The sequence below is a fragment of the Musca vetustissima genome, unplaced genomic scaffold (assembly GCF_032173495.1).
Source record: "Musca vetustissima isolate MV318-11 ecotype Yass unplaced genomic scaffold, APGP_CSIRO_Mvet_v1 utg16949, whole genome shotgun sequence".
Classification (NCBI taxonomy): Eukaryota; Metazoa; Arthropoda; class Insecta; order Diptera; family Muscidae; genus Musca; species Musca vetustissima.
This window is the reverse complement of record NW_026874055.1, coordinates 97,374-118,250: the sequence shown is the minus strand read 5'-3', so window position 1 is coordinate 118,250 and position 20,877 is coordinate 97,374. Positions and strand designations below refer to the sequence as shown.

General features: G+C 33.9%; 1 protein-coding gene across 1 annotated transcript; it reads right to left on the bottom strand.

Annotated features, from left to right (window-relative positions):
- Positions 1 to 455: 455 nt before the first annotated feature.
- Positions 456 to 14,124, bottom strand: LOC133330581 (protein henna). Its single transcript, XM_061539022.1, has 6 exons — positions 14,056 to 14,124; positions 3,858 to 4,291; positions 3,567 to 3,799; positions 1,016 to 1,278; positions 718 to 947; positions 456 to 649 (listed from the first exon to the last, which is right to left on the bottom strand). The coding sequence occupies exons 1-6, from the start codon at positions 14,086 to 14,088 to the stop codon at positions 487 to 489; spliced, it is 1,356 nt and encodes a 451-aa protein (XP_061395006.1). The 5' UTR covers positions 14,089 to 14,124; the 3' UTR covers positions 456 to 486.
- Between the last annotated feature and the right edge of the window lie 6,753 nt (positions 14,125 to 20,877).

The window sequence follows — 20,877 nt, the reverse complement described above, 5'->3', positions numbered from 1 at the left end:
TTATAGGCCATGGTTGGATTCACAGTTCTTTCATTTGTTCATTTTGCGCAATCACAGATCCGCCAATATTTAAATACCAATACAGTTGGTTATAGATTCACATTTCTGGTCCATTGCTCAAGATTATGGTATTTTTCTTGCTAGATTCCAACGGTGGGGCCTGGAAGTTTTATGGAAGCAGATCACGTCATTCCTTGTCTGTCATATATTTCGTTTTGTTATTTTTATCCTACTCAAATATTACTTCAGAAGACCAAAAATCCTTTATATTTCCTTGCTCCTTATTTCTTTATATTCCCATTAAAACAAATAATATGCACACTAACTTTTATTCCTGTATCTATTTTTTTTTTAGTTTTTTTGTTTTTGTTTTGTTGTAAATTATAACATAAATCAAATAAATTCTTAATATTAAAAAAATTGTTTAATTCTAAGAAATGCAATAAAGTTTAAATAAGTTTTTGTTGTTGTTGTTTGTGTTTTCAATTAGATTTTCAATTTTTGTACAGCATTCTGTAATATTTGGAATTCGGAATTGATGTTGTTCATCAGCTCCGATATTTGATGTTTAGAATCCAAAACTTCAATGCTCTGGGTATAGGCATTGTAGCGTACACCGAAGGGGCGGGGAATGGAATTGGCAAATTTACTAGAAATATGAAATAAAATAATAATTATAAATATACAAAATAAGCAAATTTAAATAATTTAACCTACATAGTCTTTTCTTTGGCATTTTCAAAGCTGTCAGCCACATAATAGACTTCTTGGAATTGTGTAATGGGATATTTGGTAGTGCCGGTAATTTCTGGATCGAAATCTTTCAATTGGGGTTTGTCACTCAAACAGTATTGCAATTCACCGTAGGACGATAGTAAACCGGCACCGTAGGCTTTCAGCTCACCATCTTGACGGCAGAGACCAAATTCAACGGTAAACCAAAAGATCTGTTTAAAGAACGGAATGTTTATATGATTCTTAAATCACAATAATAAAAAAAAACAGTTTGACTTACGGTTGCCAATTTTTCAATATAATCATCAGGGGCACCCAACGAGGCCAGACCAATTTCTTGACAGAATTGTGCAAAGTCAGGATCGGCAAATAATGGCACATGACCCATCAGCTCATGACAAACATCGGGTTCTGGTGTGTACATGGGCTTGCTGGGATGACGAATATACTGTGTCGAGTGGAAGACACGGAATGCTAGGCCAGCAAGGAAATCACGAGATGACAAAAGGCCGGCTACGGGACGAAGTGTGAAACCGGTACAATCTACAAAAAGTAAATTAAACTATTGTAAATCACTTCAGAAATAATTGAAAAAATATTCCTTTATAAACTAACTACAATTAAAACAAAACAGACAGGAGAAATGTACGCTAAAGTTTTTCAAAAGGCATATTATTTAAAAATCATTATCAATTAAAAAAATTATGCTTAAAACTTCTGGCAATTTAAAATATATACATTTATTTATAGATTAACAACAGTTTTAGAAGAAAAGAAATAGGTAAAAACTTCAGTCCGAATTCCTAAAACAACTGGGACTTTTATATATGTAAATTGCTGCCAGGAGAAAACCAAACATCAAACTACAGACTCTCAGGATGAAAATTGGACTAGCATCTTGGTTTATATTTCCGAAATCCACAAAATACCAAAAATCAGAATCCTAAATACCAGTCATTTAGGTTTAAAATTAGCTCAAACTCCCCAAAATACAGACATGACAAAGAATTTCGAGGTTTGTAAACCGAATGGCAATTTTAATATACGCTCGACCCAATGGTAGAACGTATCTTCAGTATACCGCAAAAAAATTCTTTAAAAATTCATTAAATAATACCCGATTGTAATTCTAGTCTAAATCATTTTTTAAACAAAAATTCAGGTTTATATTTCCAGGCTACCATCAAAAATATTCTTAAAAATACACCCATTAATCATCAATATACCTCTCAAAATATTCTTCAAAATTATCCTTAATGAAATCCACGTTTATTTCTCCAGTTTACCATTAATTTCTTTAAACCATTATATTCTTTAAACCAGTGAGCGGAGCAGTATAGTCGGACAGGGCCGACCATATGATACCCTACACAACTATCACGAAAACTAAAATTTCTGCAGTTCTATATTCTGAGCCTGGGCAATATTTCGTGATATTTGCACACTTTTTACCGATTATAGATCTTGAATATTGACCGACCTGACCGCTCTAAATATTTGGTCAGATCCCCTTCACCTTGTAAAATATATGATGTTCTGCATATAATAATTGCCTCTAGAGCGACGATAATTGCCTCTAGAGCGGTTTATTGCACCTTCTGAATGAAATCTCAACTTTACCGCAAACTATAGGCGTCGTCCTTGACCATAATCGGAACTTCATGTACCATTTCAAAGCGATCATCGCGACATTTCCGTTCTCTAATGGGGTAATATTAATACTATGCACATGGTCACCTTGACCTAATTACGTATAACTCCCACATCAGAGTACATACAACCCGGCCTCTGGAGAGCCTAGAAAACCGACAAAAATTAAGTACTTGGTCCATTTCACCCCCTAAATATTAACCGATTGTTACCAAAAACAATAGGGGTCTTCATTGACCAGAGCCCATCCTACATGCAAAATTACGTGAAGATTGGTCCATAACTGTGGCCTGTATCGTGTTTACAAATTATAATGGACAGACGGACGGACGGACACACATGTCTAGATCGACTCTGCTAGTCGAGATATGACGATCGGTATACTTGATCAACCAATATTTCGGCGCGTTACAAACTTTTGGGGCTGCACAAAGCTGACAACATAGTTGTGTAGGGTATAAAAATCATTAATCTCAAGTCTAACTTCTAATATCTTAAGTCTACCTTCTACCTTCAAAAATGTTCTTAAACAATACACTCTTTAGTAACTAATCCACCTTTTAAATTATTCTGTAACAAACCCATACCTGTATCTCCAATCAACCTTCAAAAATGTTATTTTAAAATATTTCGCCATATTTCAAACTCTCTTCTAAGATATTTTGTAAAAAATCTAGAGGAATATCTCCAATATATTTAAAAAAAATTTTTAACAAATCCACGCTAGTATCACCAGTTTACCTTTGAAAATATATATCTACCATCAAAAATATTCTTTAAAAAATCAACCCTTTTATCTCCAGGCTACTTGCAAAATTGTTCCATAAACATGCACCCAAATTTCTCCGATCTGTCTCAAAAAATTATCTTTAAAATATCGATGATTTTAGCTCCGGCTTAACTATCTCTCCAATCTACCGATATATGTACAAATAATATTCTCTAATTCTTGCTTATTTCTGAGATAATTTTTGAAAAATATTCTGTAAAAAAAAAGGTTTATATCTGAGTTAATTTTTAAAAGAAAGGTTCACGCTTCTTTTACCGGCAATTTTCGAAGAAATGTTATGTCAGCGATAAATGCTGAAAAAATATTCTCTTAAATAATCAACCTATTTAAAAAATTATCTTAGATATAATTTATTAAATACATATTCTTTACCAATTGCTGCTTTACTTACCCTTCAGGAAATTCGAAACATCTTCCAATTGTGGAATATTGTCCTCACGGAAACCACAATTATCAACCAACAAGGGGAAGACATGGTTATATTGCTTACAGGCATGGGTCTTATATAGCTTTGTCAAATGTCTGAACATAATACCCCAAGTTTCGATTTCTTCTGGTGTATATTCGACATGGGGCAAAGGTTGGCCATGTTTGTAGTTATAGGCAATATCAGCAAAATATTTCCTACAAAAATAAATAATTAAAAGAAATTGCTATTTCTAAAAATATTTCCCCTCCCTACCTTCTTTCACGATATTTCTGATCGGTGAATCCAGGATGATCTGAATCCAATTCGGCGCCATAGCTTAAAATTTGATTGGCAAAGCGATCCAAATCACGTATTCTGCGTGGAAACCATGGTACAGCCGACAAATTATCCTTGTAATCCCGGGAGATGATATTAAAGTAAGAGCATGTTTCTCTCAGCTCAGCAATAGCATCACCCAAACCACCAGTTTTGCCATCGCATTCAACAAAGAATTCATAACCGGGTACACGCAGCGAAGAGCGAGATTCAATGTGCACCAAATTGACATTATGTTTATTGAAGATTTTCAATGACTTGGCCAATGAACCACTGCTCTGATCTTTGGTCGAGAACACCAAGCATGTGTTGTGGGCCTCTTTGCCCTCCATACCCTCGGCAATATAGGGTGTGCCCTCAATCCGGGTGGGCTATAAAAAATAATCAGTACAAATGAAAAAAATCATTATTATTTTTATTATTATTATTTTGTTTTAATTATGCTGCAAAGGAGTGGAATGGAATTGAATCGAATGGCTTATCATAAATCTTATTTGCGTCTTAATCATTCATGCAATTCCATGCTAATATTATCGCTTAGTTTACTTTTAAATAAAAAAATCCATAAATGTTGTTTATTAAAATTAACGCATTGCTTGCTATATACTTTTAATATGAGGTTGACTGAATTTCGCTTATCAATTATGGGTTATGTCAATTTTTATTTTTTTGGCAAATTCATTCTTTGGCACGCCTCTTTGGACTATTTGTGGATTATTCGAGTTAGGACGATAAGAATTTGATGTCATATTTTAATGTCACGTGTGTGCGTCAACATAAGCATAGTTATGTATGACGACTAATTATCAGTAAATAAATTTTCATATAAATAATATTTTTGTTTAATTAAAATTATTTTTTTTTTCAAATTTTGAATTTGCAAATTCTTTTTTTAAATTTTTGTTCTTGTTACTATCACACATAAACCATTTTATTTCAGATCGAGAAATTTCAATTTTATTTTTTGGAATACATATTTTTTTAATTAGCACAAATAATAAAAATAACAAATAAATTGCAAAAATATGATTATTCAAATTTTTTATGAAAATAAAAACTTTGTTTATTTCTGCCTGTATTAAAATTCTTGATTTTTTTTAGCACAAATTTATGGAGATTATTCCAAATGGCTTAGCTAAGCGCCATATTCATAAAACAAAATATAATAAAATATATAAATAATTTATGCACAGCAGCAAGTGTTCTTCTATTTTAGCTAATTTGGTTTAATGAAAACATGTTGATTTTGCCGACAGGTATATTGACTTAGAGTAAAACGAGTAGTATCTTAGCACGTTTGTTATTGCTAAACACATATCTTTCATAGTTGAATCGTGTTGAATTTTAATATCAAACAAATTGTGATATTTTCGAAAATTTTCAAACATGGTATTGTTATCTAAGATCTATGTTTACTTTCCAATATATTGAAATATAAGATCATGTATTTTCCTATGTTAAATTATATACCCGAAAAAACAAAAAAGAGTAGAAATCCTGGCAAATTATCTACCCTGCAGAGTAAACTGTATGCAAATTAACATTCATACATATATCAATACTAGTGGTTTCCAACCCACGTAATGCTTTCTTAGGGTTTCTTATCACTTGTTATTAGACAATTGTATTTTGATTGTTTTTATTTTCCATCACGACATTTTCGAATAAGACGTATTTCAATTACAAGGAAAACAATTGCAAAACAAAGCTTTAAATAAAATCAGCAAAATAGAAATGTCAACAAAAATTATTATTGACAGATGTCAATAAACAACAAGCATTTACAGACAGTTACAATTGTTTTTCAATTTCTGCATTAAAAATAAATTATTATTTCTACATTATTTATTCAAATATATACACACACATAGTTGGTCATTATATTATAAACAGTGAATGGGATATTTTGCAGTTGTATTTCATAGAATATTTTTAAAATTGATTTATTCGGGATACGAATCTGAAACTCTGTACATCAATAATTCTATGAACAAGTATTGATATCTATTTTAAATTTCATATGTATTAATTACTTCTAATTGAATTTTACATATGCGTCTGAAGAGAAGTTGATCAATACATTGTTCAGTCTAAAACAATTGACGATGTTTAAAATGCAAATTAAACAATCAAATTAAGATATTAAATGTAATTGTTTATTATAATTGTACTATTCAATATGTTCGATAGCCAATCAATAACACAAATGTTAATATTCTTGTACAACAGATAAGTGACTTCTTATACACTTCACTGTGATTCAATGTACAAGGGCCCCAATATATATTTCTGGTGCCATCCGATGTTTCCATAGGATAGTTTTACATTGTACTCAGTATGGGTTAACTGAAATGTAAAAAAACTGGATATATGTCCTGATTTAGATTTGGCGAGTTTATTTGCGGCAATTATTATCGTTCTCTTTTGAACTTGCTTCAAGCGTCTATGCAAGGCAATTTGGTTTCAAAAATATTTACTTTTTGACAATATTATTGATTGGTATTTCAAATTACTGACACTACAAACAAAATACACAAAACGAATTGCCAGAAAATTGTCTCTCCAGCAAACAAAGACTAGCCGCAAGTAAACTCGCCTAATCTATATTGAGACTATGAATTCAATCGTGACTAATACTAGCAGCTGGAATGTATTTTCAAAATGGCATTGATTTGGCGCCCAAATAGGGGGTCTATTCCCTCACATCATGAAAAATTCAAAGTCAACGATTTTGATCGCCAGAAGGAAAGCGAAAAATGTTTCTTCAATTGCTTTGAGCTCATGTAAAAGTGTATAAGACCCACTGGAGAATACTTAAGGGGACCCCCCCCATTCTCGGGGTCAAAATTGTTTTTGATTTAATTCGATTCTACACTAATTCAAGAATGTATCTCCAAATTTTCAAGTGAAAATCTCAAGAACTCTTGAAGATATAGCCGATTTATTGTGTCAGCATCAAGTGGCGGCTAAAGGGCTTCTCAAACTTTAAACGCGTTTTTCTCTTTTGTGAATGGCGGGCACGATAACTTAAAAACTAATGACCCAATCGATTCCAAATTTTTACACTTTTCTCTGTGAGTGTATAGCTATCGTATGAACTAGGATAAAACCAATCGGTGAAGATCTTCCTTATTATACCCTTCACCACACTGTGGTACAGGGTATTATGTCTTTGTGCATATGTTTGTAACAGGCAAAAGGAAACGAGATAGGCACATGGTTCCTTTTGAGAATATGCATAGAATCACTTTCTGAGTCGATTTACGCATGTCCGTCTGTCCGTCCGTCTGTCCGTCCGTCCGTCCGTCTGTCCGTCCATGTATTTTTGTGAACAAAGTACAGGTCGCATTTTTGATCCGATTTGGATGAAATTTGGCATAGGTCACTTATTTGGCCCAAGGACGAACCCTATTGAAATTGGGAAAAATCGGTTCAGATTTAGATATAGCTCCCATATATATTTTCACCCGATATAGGCACCAAAGTACCTATATATCATTCGATTTGCACGAAATTTGGCATAGCGTACTGAATGAGGTCCAAAATGATGTGTGCTGAGTTTCGTGAAAATCGGGTCAGATTTAGATATAGCTCCCATATATATTTTCGCCCGATATAGGCACCAAAGTACCTATATATCATTCGATTTGCACGAAATTTGGCATAGTGTACTGAATTAGGTCCATAATGGTGTGAGCTGAGTTTCGTGAAAATCGGTTCAGATTTAGATATAGCTCCCATATATATTTTCGTCCGATTTAAGGTAAACGTGGCACCAAAGTACCTATATATCTTACGATTTCCACGAAATTTGGCATAGCGTACTGAATTAGGTATAGAATGATGTGTGTTAAGTTTCCTGAAAATCGGTTCAGATTTAGATATAGCTCCCATATATATTTTCGTCCGATTTAATTTAAATGGTGCACCAAAGTCCCTATATATCTTTCGATTTGCACGAAAGTTGGCACATCGTAATCAATTAGGAATATAATGGTGTGTGTTAAGTTTCCTGAAAATCGGTCCAGATTTAGATATAGCTCCCATATATATTTTCATCCGATTTAATCTGAATGGTGCACCAATGTCCCTATATATCTTTCGATTTGCACCAAAGTTGGCACAGCGTAATGAATTAGTTATAGAATGGTGTGTGTTAAGTTTCCTGAAAATCGGTTCAGATTTAGATATAGCTCCTATATATATTTTCGTCCGATTTAATGTAAATGGTCTACCAAAGTCCCTATATATCTTTCGATTTGCACGAAATTTGGCACTGCGTTATGGATGAGGTCTGGAATGATGTGTGTTAAGTTTCCTGAAATCGTTGAAATCGGTTCAGATTTAGATATAGTTTCTATTTCATCTGTTGAATATGCTCAAAGTGGTGAAGGGTATCATATAGTCGGCCCCGTCCGACTTTACTACTTTCCTTACTGGTTTTTTAACTTGGTTTTTGTTAAAAAATCGGCGATTTTCCAAAAATATTTTTTAAAGGTCCGCCATTTTGTTAATTTTAGTGTGAAGTCAATAATCCTAGTTCATAGAGAGCCAGACATGTACTCTTTCTAACACCGTTGAAATTTTCGGATTCCGATGTTCCAGTGAGGAGTTATCATGCCCGCCATCAAAAATAGGGACTTTTCTTTAATTACAATAAACAACAACAAAGCAATAACAAAATTTTTTTGTAAATTATGTTTCTTCTCTTTTAAATCTTCAAATATATATGTGCAAAGTTACAAACCTTAACAAGCATTGGTATTGATTTACCAGCCCATTGAAAATCTTGAAAAATTAAAATCGAGAATGGGTGGGGTTCCCTTAAAAGAAAAATAAAACCATTTCTAATGACAAATATTCACAGTTTCAATATTAGGCCCGAAACATATATAGTAGCCCTCGTATAAATAATTGTACAGATGGAAGATGGATACCCTCCACCATAGATATACTAAAAAGTACTAGAAATGAAATTATAGGGAACACACAAAAAAAAAATATAAAGGAGTTGCTGGAGTTTTTTATGACTTAACCAAAGCGTTCGATCTGGTTGACCATAAGATTTTGATAGAGAAGTTGAAATTTATTGGTTGCACGACAACTACATTGTCATTGTTTCAAGACTTTTTATCAAATCGGGAGCATCTTGTCCAAATAGGGGACTCGAAAAGCAGTAGGCTTCATGTCAGGTGTGGTGTTCCACAAGGTAGCGTTCTTGGTCCTGTTTTATTCAAAATAGTTATTAATGATCTAAAAAACATTCCCTTTATGGGAAAACTCTTTATGTTTGCGGATGATATTGCTATATTTTATAACTATAATTACCCGCAGGTTTTGAAAACAGAAATTGAATATGATGCTGCAATTCTTGTTGAGTATTTAAGATTAAACAAACTTGCACTGAATTCGAATAAAACATCCATTGTCAAATTCACTCCTTATGCATCAAAAAATGATTCTATATTCAGTGCTTACATAGACGGTACATTGATTGAGGAATCGGAATCTGTCAAATATCTAGGAATATACTTTAGTAAGAATTTATCTTGGGATAACCATATTCATAAGATTAAAACCAAAATTTCTTCAGGAATTGGAATTCTTAATAAGTTTAGGTATAAGCTTAATACAAACGTAAAACTATTGATATACCATTCCCTAGTTCATTCACATCTAACATATCTTCCTATTATTTACGGATACAAGATGACTCAGTGTCTTAAACAATTGCAGGTATCGCAAAACAAAGCCTTAAAAATTGTTTATAATCTTCCGTTGCGGACACATACATTAGATTTATATAGAGATTACGCCAAAACCATTTTGCCACTAAGAGGTCTTTATAAGTACCAAGTATTGCTATACGTATTTAAATCTCTTCAAGGAATAAGTTCACAAGTCCTTAATTTTCAAAGAAATGAATATTTGACGGGGAGAGTAACAAGACAAGCCACAAACTTAAATGTTGTGAGATGTCGTCTTGAAACTACAAAACAGCGAATATCTTATAGTGGTCCAAATGAGTATAATAGTATACCATCAGAAATTAAAGGAATAGTTCCGTTGTCTACATTCAAGTCTAAGTTGAAAGAATACTTATTACAAGATTTGGAAATACTTTTTACATAATTTGCTTATTTATTTGCATAGTGTAATTATTATTTATTGTAAATAATAGTAGTTGCCTTTTTAGCCTCTAAAAAGCCATTTGGCGCTGAGGCGAACTTATATTGTAAAAATTAAAACATTGTAAATAAATAATAATAATAAACCATAATGTACAAATTTCAGAAATTTTTAATGGATAATTATACCCTCACTCTTATGGCACTTTAACACGGTGAAAATGTGCCTCATCGAAATAGTGGTTCTATAACTCATGTTTCTTTGGACTATATCCGTTTCAAAAAAATTTAGATTTCATACTATATATGATACCCTTCACCCCTTTGGGTATATTAAATATGGGGCAATATATAAATCTGAACCGATTTTTCCCAATTTCAATAGGGTTCGTCCTTGGGCCAAATAAGTGACCCATGCCAAATTACATCCAAATCGGATCATAAATGCGACCTGTACCTTGTTCACAAAAATACATGGACGGACGGGCGGAAGGACAGACGGACATGCGTAAATCTACTCAGAAAGTGATTTTATGCATATTCTCAAAAGGAACCATGTGTCTATCTCGTTTCCTTTTGTCTGTTACAAACATATGCACAAAGACATAATACCCTGTACCACCGTGTGGTGAAAGGTACAAAAAGGGTGTTATATGGGGACTACTCCAAATTAATAATTTTTGGTAGGGAGATTTTTTACCATATACGACTACAAAACAACAAATTACATCAAATTCGGTTGAAAACGCAAATACCGAAAATTGGGAGGTACACTTATATGGAAGCTATGCCTAAACGTGGACCGATAAAGCCCATCTTCAAACTTAACCTGACTGCAGACAAAAAAATCTGTGCAAAATTTTGGCGATCTAACTCAATTCGTTTAGACGCTGGACTGATTATAACGGATTATTTCGATGAGTTACAAACGGAAAAACAAATTTAATATACCCTTCATACTATGGTGGAGGGTATAAAAATAGAAATTTTAAGCTGATATTTCCAATTTCTTAAGGGAACCCCACCCATTCTCGATTTTAATTTTTCAAGATTTTCAATTGGCTGGTAAATCAATACCAATGCTTGTTAAGGTTTGTAACTTTGCACATATATATTTGAAGACTTTAAAGAGAAGATAAATAATTTACAAAAAAATTTTGTTATTGCTTTGTTGTTGTTTTTTGTAATTAAAGAAAAGTCCTTATTTTTGATGGCGGGCATGATAACTCCTCACTGGATCATCGGAATCCGAAAATTCCAACGGTGTTAGAAAGAGTACATGTCTGGCTCTCGTGGGAACTAGGATTATTGACTTCGCTCTAAAATTAACAAAATGGCGGACCTTTGAAAAAATATTTTTGGAAAATGTCCAAAAACCAAGTTAAAAAATAAGGAAGATCTTCACCGATTGACTTTATCCTAGTTCATACGATAGCTATACACTCACAGAAAAACGTGTAAAAATTTGGAATCGATTGGGTTATTAGTTTTTGAGTTATCGTGCCCGCCATTCGCAAAAGAGAAAAACGCGTTTAAAGTTTGAGAAGCCCTTTAGCCGCCACTTAATGCTGACACAATAAATCGGCTATATCTTCAAGAGTTCTTGAGATTTTCACTTGAAGTTTTGTAGAGACATTCTTGAATTAGTGTAGAATCGAATTAAATCACAAAAATTTTTGACCCCGAGAATGGGGGGGGGGTCCCCTTAAAGGAATTATTTTCCGCAAAATATTTCAAATATAGATCCATTTTTTGACGAAACCTTATTTATGCATTGTATTTTTATAATACCAGCCTAATTTTGGAATCAGACGTTCCAGTGATCGGAAATCATGTCCGCCGTTGAAAAGAAGGACTTTTCAATTATTAAAAAAATCGTCTAGAAACAACAACAAAATTATGTTAATTTATTTTCTTATTCTTTAAGTCTTCAAGTGTTTATATACAAAGATTCAAATATTTAATATACTGGACGTCCATTTGCCAGCCGGTTGAAAATCATAAAAATTTGAAATCGAGAATGTGGAGTCCCCTTAAGAATTTTGATAGCCACTAACTATTTTTATTTCAATGGCTGTAATAACCACCTCTGGTTTTCAGAAGAAAAAACACCACAAGCATATAATTTATTATAGGTCTACCTATCTGGCCAATTTTAGATGTTTTGTTTTAAGATCTACAGTTTAGATCAATTAGAATCAATTTGAATATGTACTCCATTCACTCAAGGTAAGATAACTTATCTATGTTTGATAAACTATGAAACAAAAATTCTATTCGCTTCGTATGAGGTTCACATTCCTCTAATTAGAATACAATATGTAAAACGTCGACAGATAACTACAGTTTATTGTACAAAATTGTGTGGCAATCGTACAAACTATGGGTCTTTAGTGCACAATTCACATAAAATCTGAAGAAAAATATATAGGAGTTATATATAAATCTGAACCGATTTTCAGGAAACTTTACACACACACTTCAGACTCATTTCAGTACACTATGTCAAATTTTGTGCAAATCGAAATATGTATAGGGACTTTGGTACACCATTTACATTAAATCGGACGAAAATTTATATGGGAGCTATATGTCAATCCAAGCCGATTTTCACGAAACTTAACGTGCACTATTCTAGACTTAATTAAGTACGCTATTCCAAATTTCATGCAAATCGAAAGATATATAGGGACTTTGATACACCATTTACCTTAAATCGGACGAAAATATATATGGGAGCTATATATAAATCTGAATCGATTTTCAGGAAACTTAACATACATCATTCTAGACCTAATACATTTTGCTATGCCAAATTTCGAGCAATCAAAAGATATATAGGGACTTTGGTACACCATTTACCTTAAATCGGACGAAGATATATATGGGAGCTATATCTAAGTCTGAACCGATTTTCAGGAAACTTAACACACATCTTTCTAGACCTAATTCATTACGCTATGCCAAATTTCAAGCAAATCGAAAGATATATAGGGACTTTGGTACACCATTTACCTTAAATCGGACGAATTTATATATATATATATATATATATATGGGAGCTAAATCAAAATTGAACCGATTTTCAGGAAACTTAACACACATCATTCTAGACCCTATTCATTACGCTGTGTCAAGTTTCTTGCAAATCGAAAGATATATAGGGACATTGGTACACCATTTACCTTAAATCGGACGAAAATATATATGGGAGCTATATCTAAACCTGAACTGATTTTCGCAATTTCAATAGGGTTGGTACTTGGGCCAATTAAGTGACCTGTGCCAAATTTCATCCAAATCGAAACATAAATGCGACCTTTACTTTGTTAACAAAAATACATGGACGGACGGACGGACATGCATAAATCGACTCAGAAAGTGATTCTATGCATATTTTCAAAAGGGACCATGGGTCTATCTCGAAACATAACACCCTGTACCACAGTGTGGTGAAGGGTATACAAAATAAGGTACCAAAAAATTAGGTACCTGCTACCATCAAAAGATACTTCGAGGGTGGATCTTCCAGTCATGTTCTCTATACCTTAAAATATATAGAAACTATTTTATACGAATAATACCAGAGGAAGGTTTTAATTAAATATAAGGTCAGTGCTAGATTTTCTACTTAGAGGTTATACGATATCATATACATAACCAATTTCTTGAAATTAGTATCACAAAAAAAAATAAAAAATCAAAGTTTCACGAAAAATGTTTTCCTCTGAAGTTTCACTGATTACGATGTATAAACCTGATATTTAAATTTTAGCAAATATTTTGCTATAAAATTAGATTTTCTAAAATTAAACCTTGTTTCACCACCAAAAACTAGTTCGATTTTATTACTTTGTTTTTATTTTGCAAAATTTTTATGACGTTTTTATAAGGCTCGTGGCCTTTATTAGCGTATTTTCGAAAACAATTTTTGATATTTTTTTATAAAATTTCCATTTGTCTTTACTTTCTTCAGTGCCACATTTTTTCCACTTTTTACCACCAACCTTTTCAAATGATTTTTCGCGTTGCATCATCATTTTCTCAGCTTAATATTTTCCAATCCACTATATAGATAGCTGTTTTCTTTCACTCGCGTTCGAAGCTCTCGATTTATAAGGAAATCTTTAACGATCAATGGTTAAATAATAACTAAAGGCTATTCGAAGACCAGCACATGTTTAAATAGATTCACGGTGATCGGTGAATGATTACTGGGATTCGAAACGCAAAGAAATCCAAAAAAACAAACATGGCCTGCACTGAATTCTGACAGCAGATTGGACGTAATTAAAAACAAAAACGAATTTAAAAAAACAAAAACACAAACAAATTTAAATCAGTATTGGTCTTCTAAAGTACGATCTTATTGAAAAGAATAACAAAAAACAGCAGCCGCGCACACACACACATGTTCACATCCCCAGCAATCTGAACCAGAATTGATAATAGCCATTGGTCTGTCCCGTCCACTGCAGCAAACAGCAAATAGTTACACCAAAAGGTTATCTCTCAGCATGTTTTCGTTTCAAACAGCGGCCGGCTTGTTAGTTAATATGCTGCCCTGCCGCAGTCAATGCCTTGCTACCGTTTCAGCTAGCGGTTTTCTGTCACCATGCCCCCCTCACAAATCTGTTGCTTACTTTGGACCCGTAATTATTAATGTTTAGCCTGCTGTATATTTAATTCAATTTACTGATCCATAAAAATTAACGGACGAAAAAAAAACAAACAAAAAACACTCTGTAGATTTATAACAACAACAACAGAAGCATCTTAAAAGAAAAATACACAGATACAATATTGAATAGATAAAACTTCGAATTTAACCATGGCGTTGTAATAAATTACCGATATCTAAAGAGAACTTATATTGAAAAATTAGATAAATTGTTTAAGAAAAGGTATTTTTGTTTTTGATTTTCTCCGCATCGAATGTTCTAGGACAACAAACATGTTATTGGTGAAACCGAGAAAATTTCTCTCTTTGTTGTATATTGCATTTCTATACGAGAGTTGTTATTTATATTTCCAATCCAGTTGGACGAAACAACAAGTACAAATTGTTCAAAATGAAAGTACTCAACTAAACGCTATGCATATTCGAAAATTCAATTTGTCGAAATATGCATAGGGTTTATATGCATATTTCGACAATTTGAATTTTCGAAGTGAATGTTCGTGTAGTACCGACCAAAGACAAAACCTACCTACACAACATTTTACATAGGCTATTTAAGCGATGGAATCGAACAAAAATATTTCTGGTTTAAAACCAGTGAGCGGAGCAGTATAGTCGGGCGGGGCCGACCATACGATACCCTACACAACTACCACAACTATCTTTCTGCGGATTTTTATTATAATATTTCGTGAAAGTTGTACCCTCTTGTCCGATTAGAAGTCAACAGCACCTCTTCCTTACATATATTACCAATATTCAGTACGGCCCTTCTAATTACTTGTACATATTCCCTTCACCGTGGGTTGTGTTGTGATGTTCGGCTTATAATTGTAGCCTATAGATCGATCGGAAAAAATAAAAAAAAAAATAAGTTTTCGGTCCACTTCATCCCAAAATTATTATCTGATCATCACCGAAAATTATATTTGTACTTGACCATAACTGGAACCTCAGCGCTATATATCCGCCCTCTAGTGGGTAATGGTTTATTAAATAATATCTGAATACGTAAGCACCTGAAGATTGGTCCATAACTGTGGCCCGTATTGTGTTTACAAATTATAATCGACAGACGGACGGACACACATATCTAGATCGACTCAGCTAGTCGAGATATGACGATCGGTATACTTAAAGGTGGGTCTATGACCAATATTTCGCGGCGTTACAAACTCTTGGGGCTGCACAAAGCTATAATACCCTGACAACATAGTTGTGTAGGGTATAAATACTTAATATTACCATTGATTTAAGGTATGTTGGATTTTTCGGGCTTGGTTCTGGAAAAGCTACGAGCAGACACCGAATAAATTTAGGTAATTTTAAGGTCCTAGCCGCCTTTCCAACGGAAGTAGTTGCAATTTGACATTCCGTATCATTATATTTTGACATAGGCCGCTTAGTACGACTTAATATTAGGACATTTAAGCGCCCAGTTCAATATGATCTCTCACAGAGTAAAAAAATCTTCAAAGAAATTACTTCGCCTTTTCCGAATTAGCTGTAATTTGTCCGTATAAAATATAACTTCTGTCAAGGTCCAATATATCGGAATATGCAATGCAAATTTTTCATGAGATGTTGTTCTTTTACATATGAAATTATCAGAGGGTAAAATTCGTACAGTAACTTAGGGTTTCTAATTGCTGCCAGATGAAATGGTAGTAGAATACTATATGTTCATGATTCTATATAACCTCCATATAACTCTCGCGAGCAATTTCATGGGTTTTAGATTCTAGTCTCATTTTAAGGTAAATTGGCTGCAATTTTCCACACTGCCCCAAAATTCAGGAAAAGACCCACGAAAAATACATTGACACATTCCACGTATTCGTCTACTATAAAGCCGCATTCGACAGCCCAATCCGCTTCGAAGTGTTTAAAGCCTTTCGCAAAACGTTCGACATTCCTGCAAAATTAATGCGGCTATGCAGGATTACTTAAACTGGCAGTAGTTATAGTCGGAAAGGACCTCTTGGAGACTACATTTTTAAGTGGTATTAATTTTCTTTGCGGTTTTGTGCCATTTAACACGGAGGAATTGAGAAGGAGTCTGACAGTAAATGGCGAGAAGACCAAGTTGATTGTATCAACGAAGACGTCTATTAGACTCGGAACTGTGGAACTCAAAACTACTGTTTCTAGGTTGTGAACGATTTTATATACCTCGGCACCGACATAAACAAAACGAATAACATCAGCTTTAAAATCCGAAGAAGAATAGTGTTGGCCAACAGATGCTGCAATGGTCTGTGTAAGCAATTCAAAAACAAGGTCACCTCTCGCCAGACCAAAATCACACTCAAAAGTGTTGTTGTAAGGATCTGAACCATACCTTGCCCAGGGCAGCTCTTGGGGTGTTTGAGAGAAAAATTAAACGAAAGATCTATGGAAAGATCTGCGACGACTGTGAATATAGCTGTTGAATGAACCATGAATTGTACCATCTATTCTCGGACATCGACATAGTCAGACGTATCAAACTGCAGCGATTACGTTGGCTAGGTTCAAAAGGCACATATATAAACACGGTCTTTCAAATTGGAAGAGCTGCGCGCAAAGCCGACGCGCCTTAAAATCTTTTTATACCCTTCACCACACTGTGGTACAGGGTATTATGTCTTTGTGCATATGTTTGTAACAGACAAAAGGAAACGAGATAGACACATGGTTCCTTTTGAGAATATGCATAGAATCACTTTTTAAGTCGATTTATGCATGTCCGTCCGTCCGTCCGTCTGTCCGTCTGTTGGTGTTAAATTGTAAACAATGTACAGGTCGCATTTATGATCCGAATTGGATGAAATTTGGCATAGGTCACTTATTCGGCCCAAGGACGAACCCTATTGAAATTGGGAAAAATCGGTTCAGATTTAGATATAGCTCCCATATATATATTTAACCGATTTAATGTAAACGGTCCCTATATATCTTTCGATTTGCACGAAATTTGGTACAGGCTAATCATTTAGGTCTGGAATGATGTCTGCCAAGTTTCATGAAAATCGGTCCAGATTTAGATATAGCTCCCATATATAGTTTCGTCCGATTTCATGTAAATGGTGCCCCAAAGTCCCTATATATCTTTCGTTTTGCAGGAAATTTGGCATAACGTACTGAATTGAGCCTAGAGTGATGTCTGCCAAGTTTCGAGAAAATCGGTCCAGATTTAGATATAGCTCCCATATATAGTTTCGTCCGATTTCATGTAAATTGTGCACCAAAGTCCCTATATATCCTTCGATTTGCACGAAATTTGGTACAGCCTAATCATTTAGGTCTAGATTGATGTCTGCCAAGTTTCGTGAAAATCGGTCCAGATTTAGATATAGCTCCCATATATAGTTTCGTCCGATTTCATGTAAATGGTGCCCCAAAGTCCCTATATACCTTTTGATTTGCACGAAATTCGGCACAACGTACTGAACTAAGCCTAGATTGATGTCTGCCAAGTTTCGAGAAAATCGGTCCAGATTTAGATATAGCTCCCATATATAGTTTCGTCCGATTTCATGTAAATGGTGCCCCAAAGTCCCTATATATCTTTCGATTTGCACGAAATTTGGCATAACGTACTGAATTGAGCCTAGAGTGATGTCTGACAAGTTTCGAGAAAATCGGTCCAGATTTAGCTCCCATATATAGTTTTGTCCGATTTCATGTATATGGTGCCCCAAAGTCCCTATATATCTTTCGATTTGTACGATATTTGGTACAGCCTAATCATTTAGGTCTAGGATGATGTCTGCCAAGTTTCGAGAAAATCGGTCCAGATTAAGATATAGCTCCCATATATAGTTTCGTCCGATTTCATGTAAATGGTGCCCCAAAGTCCCTATATATCTGTCGATTTGCACGAAATTTGGCATAACGTACTGAATTGAGCCTAGAGTGATTCTGCCAAGTTTCGAGAAAATCGGTCCAGATTTCTAAATAGCTCCCACATATATAGCTCACATATTTTAAGTAATTGACGCAACAAGGAACCAATAGGAACAAAACGTTCTGAAATTAGTATAACCTAACCTGTGACAAGTTTTCTTGAAATCGCTTAATATTTGGATAGAGCTTCCACATATATTTTCGCCCGATTTCAAATAAATTGGACATCAAACTCCTCATTGACATCAAATTTTGCACAACTTACAAAATTGAGCATAGAATTACGTAGTTGCGTTTTCTAGAAGTGCAGACATAGCCCAACGTATGACCTATTTATATTTGTTTGAAGTCGATTTACATACTTTATGGATATATCCAGTTAGATTCACATTATCACATATATTATTTCATCCAATTTCATGTTAATAGTCCTGTTTAATATACCCATAGTGGTGAAGGGTATCATATAGTCGGCCCCGTCCGACTTTACTACTTTCCTTACTGGTTTAAGCTCGGCTTATAGAACCAATGTTCTATCTCAAGCCAGCTAAGTAAGTAAGGCTGTAATTTTTAACATAGCTCCAACGTAGGAAATTTTATTTGCAGATTCCCAATGTTGGAGAGTATAACATGTTTGGTCTGTCTGGGTACCTAGGTTTGTATCACACGACATTTCAATACAATTAGTTCTTTCATTTCAAATAACCTTCGGTTTATCGATAACCTTTTGTAAATCGATTTTCTTCATGGGTTGAACCATGCTTCATTCATATGAATGCCACGATAAATTATAATTATAGGTACATTTGTTGGCACCACATTTTCAGTAATGGTTGATTACAGCCTGCCACTAGAATAGCTATAATTAAGTACTCCAGGTTCTTGGAGGACGAAATATATTCTTCCAAAAATATTTTTATATAGATCCATGTTTTGACACAGCCTTCATATTAAGTTCTCCGCCCCATTTTTGGCATTTTAACGTTTTAGCTCAATTTCCTCACTGAGGTGACTGTAATATGTCATTGCAGGTTCTTGTGGTGTGAAAAACGTCTATACAGAAGTTTTTCGATATAGATCCATGTTTTTACAGCCCCCATACAATCATTCTCCCAGTGGCTGAAGTAGCTGCAATTTGTCGATCCAGGTTTGAGGTAGACAATAAAGTTATTTACAATATATGTCCTTGTTCCACATTAATCGTTCATACGTTAAAGTTCCTGGCCTAGTTTTCCAATATGAGCGTCAGTGCCCCACTAAAAAGGTACCAACCGATTTAATAATTTTGAATTCACACCGCATGGTAGAAGGTACAAATATCTCATCTTGTCCGGGTTTTTAATTTAATACTCTCACGATGGATGTAGAAAATGTGATTTTTAAAGAACAAATAATAACTTTAATAAATCAAGGTCTTGAAGAATTCCAATAGGGCCTTTGTAACTTAATATGTGTTTGTTTACAATATTGGTTTCATATGATCCATAGTATTCATTCGATTTATATACTAGCTATATTTTGATAGAAGAAAAACCAGAATCCTTTGTAAATCCCAATTAAATTCTGTCTTATCTGGATGTGCAAAATAAACGTAATATTCATTTTTGCATAATAACATTTTCTTTGACCGCATCATTGCTGTTCAATGAACAAATAATTACACTTTTGCCGTTAATAATTGCGATAACGGATGTTTTGGATGAAGGGAGGATAGTAAAAGACCATTGCACACTGATTTCTACGTTTATAAAATGTTATTTTATATGATTGCCGTAAGTGAAAGTACATTGGCGTATCAGGGCATGATGCAATATCCCAGACTTTTCCTGTATATATGCATTTCAAAATTAGACGGAATTGATATGTTTCGATAGACACAGTGAAACAACTGGATTAAATTGCATCATCTCTGGAATTATCTAGGTTTTTATGATAGCACCGTAAAGAAGATATTGAACTTTGGACATAAAAATATTAATTATGTTGTAACGTAATATTAATTTAAACCGTTATTTTTAAATGTTGTCCTTATGTTCTAATGATTCCAGCTTCTTATAGCATCCACTTCGAATAAAATGTGAACCGATATCGTATTCTTTTTTAATTTTATTTTTAATAATAACAAGGACAACATTTATGGCGGACATTTAAATCGATATTTTTTGTAGGAAAACTTGACACCCAATGAACGCCTAAAATAACAGACCATAGCCAATATGGTTGGAAAAAGTGCTCAAACTCTTTTGGTAGAATATGTATT